Raw genomic sequence first — 5,650 nt, forward strand, 5'->3', positions numbered from 1 at the left:
TGGCTGCTGCTGCTGGAAGATGGGGAGCGGTGACGAGATCCTGGAGCTAACGTTGATGTAGTGGAAGCAAATCGAAAGCTCAAATTGCCCATAGAGTGGGATCGGTCTCAGACCCTACGACGGAATTGCACCGAACCGGAACAGGATTCAGGCGTCTGTAAGTATTAGACGATAGTGGCGAGGGTTCGGGCTTCATTGGGCAGCTAAGGAGGAACGACGCACAAAGAAACTTTTTGAGAATGATCTCCGGGTCGGGTGGGTCATGGGTGGTTAGCCCGTTTGTTGTGCTTTGGGCCTTTTGTGGACCGTCCAAAAAAAAAATAAACAGAAATATTTTTATTTTTAAATTGATTGATTATTGTTTTTTGATAGAGAAGAAAAAACAAGAACAGGTAGCTAGCATTCTGGTAAAGCGAAGAATTTGAGAATTTGTAATTTCTATCTTCTAGGGCTAAATTTTTGCGTGAGCTTTGAATTCGAAATGGACGACATGGCTGCGTACTACTCACAGCCCACTTATCAGTATTACCAGCACCCTCCTCCCCCTCCCATCGTCGCGGTGGTGCCTCCCCCGCCGGGAGCGGCTCACCCGCCGGCGCACCACCTCCACACGCAGTACGTGCCTCACCCGCAGACGCCGCCGCCAATGTTCGCCTCATACGGCCCTCCGATTCCTCCTCAATCCCCCGGCAACGAGGTTCGCACTCTCTTCGTGGCTGGTCTCCCCGAAGACGTGAAGCCCCGCGAAATCTACAATCTCTTCCGCGAGTTCCCTGGATACGAATCCTCTCACCTTCGAAACCCTACCAATTCCTCTCAGGTTTCATCACTACACTTTTTTTTTTCTCTCACTCTCCGTTTCACGTTTCTTTTCTTTTCTTTTTTTAAATGGTTATTTTATTGATTTGTTATTACTGGTAGCAGCCATTTGCTTTTGCTGTGTTCGCCAATCAGCAGTCAGCAATCATGGCAATGCATGCTCTCAATGTAAGCATCTTAATCCTAATGTGATATTTTTTTGTGTGTGTGATTTTTTGCTTAAGTGGTAATGAAAATTCGTGTTTAGTAGTTCGGCTTGATATGTTCTTTTCATGTGGTTGCTATGTAATTGCTATCTTAAACTTCAATTGGTTTGTTTGTTTGTTTGTTTTCTTGCAGGGGATGGTATTTGATCTTGAGAAGGAGTCAACTCTTTATATTGATCTTGCAAAATCCAACTCCAGAGCTAAGCGCACAAGGATAGGTACCTAACCACCTCTTCTTTTAACCATTCAAGGGGAACAAACAAGATTATAATCCAAATATTAGCTCATATATTTCTAGTCCTTGTGGGTGCACATGCCTTTGTTAGTCAAATAACCAGAATGAAAGCATATTGGTTGAAAACGGTTATTTTTCTTTCTGATTTTTTTGGGCCCTGTCTTTAATTGAATTATTTTTATCTCTTGCATTTCGTGTACTTACAATTAAATTTTATTGATTGGCTGACCTTGACAAGCAGATGATGAGAGAGCTGGCTCAGATAAGAAAGCTAGGGGATCATGGGCGACTTCAGATTCTGGTAAGATGATGTTGTTAGATTGTTTTAGTGCACAAGATGTTCTTGATGTATGTAGCTTGTGTGAACACTTTTCAGTTTAGTGTTGTGGCGTTGTTATGTGCAACTCAATGTCTAATCTCTTGCTTGGAGACCAGTTAACTACTGACCACACGAAAGACACTTTTACCTATGAGCTCACTTTGCACATGTTTTGCACTCTCCGGCACTAGCAGGTGTTAGCAGCATTCACATGCCTGGAATGGGTAATTCTGCTTTCAACACGAACACGATTGGTTATCCATCTGCACAAAGGTCATCTGCACTACTTAATCACAGCTTTATTATGTGGGAGTGGTTGCTTCTTATTCACCCAAAAATAGCACAGTTTTCGAATTGAAATGTTAGTCTAGCCTCAATTGGGGAACCCTGTCTCTACCGGAAGAAAAATACATGCATCACTATGGCATGTCATGGTTTCATTTTGTCAATAGTTCTGTTGCATTAGCATTTTGTGCTATCTCATCTTATTTGTTTATTTGTTCTTTGAGTAGTCGCGGAAATGCTGATGGTAACACTCTGAATGATGGTGTATTTGCAAATCTGGTTAGTGCTATGAAATATGAAGTACTTACTTTATCCATTTTTATACATCATCTGGAATTGTTTCTACACTATTATAGTATTATGTGCTTCAAATGGTTATACCATTTAGTTTTATTCACACTCTTGTCATCCTCTTAAGATGCATGCAAAAGTTCTATTTTTCTTAGCCTGCTATCTCCCTTATTTTTTTATTGTTATTATTAGTTATTACATTGATCTTAAGTAATAATTCAGAGACAATAGCTATTTCTCGCATGCAATTATCGATTGTGTCACTTCGTAATAAATGATCTGTGTCTTTCAATTATAGACAAATAGTATTCTATTTTTGTTGCTAGTGAGTCTTCACATGATAATTTGATCTAGTTTTTGCCCTGATTGAATATCAAGCATTACAATGGGCCTGGGGGATGTAGTCATAGGTGGAATTTTATATTGAGTATGTTGGATGATGGTAAGTTAAATTTGTAGAGTGAGTTTCTATCATAGGATTCAACAGTTGCCAATAGGAGATGCCACTTGAGCTATGCTCTTGAGTGGAAACTTTCCCTTTTATTCCAACTTTTTATAAGCTTCTTTACTCAGACAGTATAAATACTTATGATGACTGTATAATTTGGGTAAAAAAAAAAATAGGTCCTTTAGTTGATTAGCTGGTTGTTGTTCAGACTAATGCATTATGTGATTATCATGTTACTTTTCTGAAGAACACTATGAATGCCTTTTCTTCATCCCCAACATGCATCTGGCCCCATTTGTTTGCTGGTAGGAAAATGTGGGGTTGGTCACTCATATCAGCATGTTGTATTATGGTCCAATTGTTGCGTCTAATCATGCCTATTATTGTTATCTCATGCATTGGGAGCAATATTTCATTTTAAAACTGTTGCATAATGCACTTAAACTAACTGTTTTCTTTTGTATCTTTATTTGGACAGAAAAAGTGTTCAACTCCTTACATTCCACAAAATTCGACCCCATGTGCAACATTATTTGTGGCTAATTTAGGGCCATCTTGTAATGAACAAGAGCTCATGCAGGTGTTTTCTAGGTTAGTGTATATTTATCAGGTGAATGCGAATTATTTCCTATTTGTGGAGACTGTAAAAGCTGAATTTTATTTTACCTGATATCAGATACCCTGGATTTTTGAAACTGAAGATGCAGAGCACATATGGGGCTCCAGTTGCATTTGTTGATTTCCAGGTCTTCCCCCTTCTCTCTCTCTCTCTCTCTCTCTCTCTCTCTCTCTAAAATGCTTTCCCATTCGTTGCCTGTTATTTTTGTACTGCATATTTGACAATTAAACAAATGGGAGAATAGGACGTTCCTTCCTGTGTCCATTTAAAAAAGTAAATAAACATCATATGTAATGATGGTAAACACTTGAAAATCTGTTTAAAAAATGCATAAAATTAGATTCCACCCTGTTATGCCTAGATAAAATCCATGGATTGCCATGTTGGACTTAGTATGATTGTTCATAGACGTGTATGAAACAGTCTTGTAAACCATAACCCTTAAATTTCTGAATCTGATTCTACAATTCAAGGAGAAGGCAATTTCACTCCCTTGAATATTTTCCTCCGAATCCCGTTTAGTTTAGTTTCCAATCCCTGTTTGGTCATGTGCAGGATGTTAATAACTCAAGTGAGGCTCTACACAATCTACAAGGCACCATTCTTCATTCCTCAGCAGCTGGCGAGGGAATGCGATTAGAGTATCCTTTTGTCACCTCTCCTGCATATTCTTCCTTTCTCAATAATCACCAATGTTTGGTATTTGCTTAATATGGACTTTCAGATATGCAAAATCTCGGATGGGTATGCGGAAGAAGCGGAAGTAAGTTTGATAATTAAAATGTGAAAAAGGCAAAAGGCAATGTGATGGAAGAATCGCTGGTGAGAAACCCTTTTGTGTCTGGTTTGCGTTATCAATTCAACTCCGCTGACATTTTCGGGCACAAGAGCATGGAAGCAAGCTGAAATGCTAACCATTGAAAGTTAGGGCAGTGTTAGTTTCCAACCTATTATTATCTCTTCTTTTTTTTGGCGGTCCTTTTTTTGTTTTTTGGTTTTGTGGGCCCGGGGGGGAGGGGAGCGGGGTGGGACTTTAGGGTTTAGGGTGGGGACTGAAGCTGTGTTATGATGTTATGATGCTTTGTGATATTTGTAGTTCAATATAATTTTGGTCATTGGACATATAATGGCAACATTCGACATTTTATTAATATTGCATTTGCGTTACGTGCTTTATTGGCTAAATATCCAACGAGGTACGTAGTGGAATGGTGGTAGAACTAATTTTATAACTTCGTATTGTATTTTTAAATTAGTATGGTCAAATAACTTTGATTTATGATGTCTTAATAATGTTCAACTATAAAGTGTAAAAGTAATAATGTTCGAGTGCCTCATCCAATTCAGAAGTTCATAAAGCTAAACTAGCAAGTTAAACGAGTTGATTCGGTTCTTTTAAAAAAATTATTACTGTTGTAAAATAAATAAATAAGAAAAAATAAATATAAAATAAAGAGGTGTAAATAAATAATTTTAGTATTAATATTCACTACAATTAATATTTTAATATAATAGAAATTATTCATATATATATATATATATATATATATATATATGTAGTAATGTATATATAAAAGAGAGAGAAGAGTATTTGATAGTATAAAAAATAAATAGAGAATTGTTATTGATTGTGTGTCATTTGCTTCATATCACGCTTCTATTTATGGTCTTTTCTTGATAAGCTCGACTTTTATATTGGAAAAGTTAGCCGTCGAAAATTGCGAAGGAAGTCACAATTCATTAAATGGGCATCTACCTATGTACATCATAACAATTACATAATTTTAGGAGTTAAGTATGATTTTGGTCTCCAAGGCTATATTTGATTGGAAAGAAAGAAATAGAAAGAAAGGAAATAGAAAAGAAAAAAAGAAAATAAAAGAAATTGAGTGGATTTTTATTTTCTTTAGATATGTTTAGATGGAAGGAAAATAAAAAAGAAAGAAATGTTATAAAAATACAATTTTACTCTTCTATTACAAAATATATTAAAAAAAATGAAAGGGTAATATTGGAAGTAAAGAGAGAAAATTAGTTTTCTCTCCATTTTTCTTTCCAATGTTGGAGAGAAAAATTTTTTCAATCCCTTTTCCTTCCTCTCTAATTTCTCTATTCAACCAAACAATGGAAAATAATCATTTTCCTTCCCATTTTCTTTTCTCTCTTTTCTTTCCTTCCATTTTCCCTTCAAACAAACATTCTAAGGTATAGGCCGAAAATATTTTTCGTCCCCAACTTTTTTTTGCATACAAAATCGTCCCTAACGTGCAACATAATTTTAAAATCGTCATTCGGACTAAAATACTCTTCTCATATTCTTCTTCATCAGAAGTAAAAACAGCACCCAGCCCATTCCCTCCTTCCTCTCCCCCACTGTCAAAATCCTCTGTCACATCATCGCCACCACTCCCTCTCACTCCATCGAAAA

General features: G+C 36.8%; 1 protein-coding gene across 7 annotated transcripts; it reads left to right on the forward strand.

Annotated features, from left to right (window-relative positions):
• The first annotated feature begins 370 nt into the window (after positions 1 to 370).
• LOC107642751 (RNA-binding (RRM/RBD/RNP motifs) family protein) lies at positions 371 to 4,407 on the forward strand. Of its 7 annotated transcripts, none has more exons than XM_088488974.1 (10): positions 371 to 820; positions 925 to 987; positions 1,159 to 1,243; positions 1,502 to 1,561; positions 1,771 to 1,852; positions 2,092 to 2,143; positions 3,082 to 3,194; positions 3,280 to 3,349; positions 3,778 to 3,863; positions 3,947 to 4,407. In XM_088488974.1, exons 1-10 carry the CDS (start codon positions 482 to 484, stop codon positions 3,987 to 3,989), a joined length of 993 nt encoding a protein of 330 aa, XP_088345100.1. In that variant the 5' UTR covers positions 371 to 481; the 3' UTR covers positions 3,990 to 4,407. The 7 variants fall into 7 exon arrangements, with proteins under 7 accessions (XP_088345100.1, XP_016201704.1, XP_016201701.1 ...); XM_016346218.3 differs by having other exon boundaries at positions 1,774 to 1,852; XM_021122951.2 differs by having other exon boundaries at positions 383 to 820; positions 922 to 987.
• The last annotated feature ends 1,243 nt before the right edge of the window (positions 4,408 to 5,650 follow it).

The sequence above is a fragment of the Arachis ipaensis genome, chromosome B5 (genome assembly GCF_059453495.1).
Source record: "Arachis ipaensis isolate K30076 ecotype BB chromosome B5, ASM5945349v1, whole genome shotgun sequence".
Classification (NCBI taxonomy): domain Eukaryota; kingdom Viridiplantae; phylum Streptophyta; class Magnoliopsida; order Fabales; family Fabaceae; genus Arachis; species Arachis ipaensis.

What these genes read in the sequence shown, in the direction of transcription:
- LOC107642751 (XM_021122949.2), top strand. Translation starts at nt 482, where the DNA reads ATGGACGACATGGCTGCGTACTACTCACAGCCCACTTATCAGTATTAC. An exon ending in GGTTATCCATCTGCACAAAG is followed by an intron (nt 1,853 to 2,091) that starts GTCATCTGCACT and finishes TTCTTTGAGTAG; the next exon opens with TCGCGGAAATGCTGATGGTA. An exon ending in TTGCATTTGTTGATTTCCAG is followed by an intron (nt 3,350 to 3,777) that starts GTCTTCCCCCTT and finishes GGTCATGTGCAG; the next exon opens with GATGTTAATAACTCAAGTGA.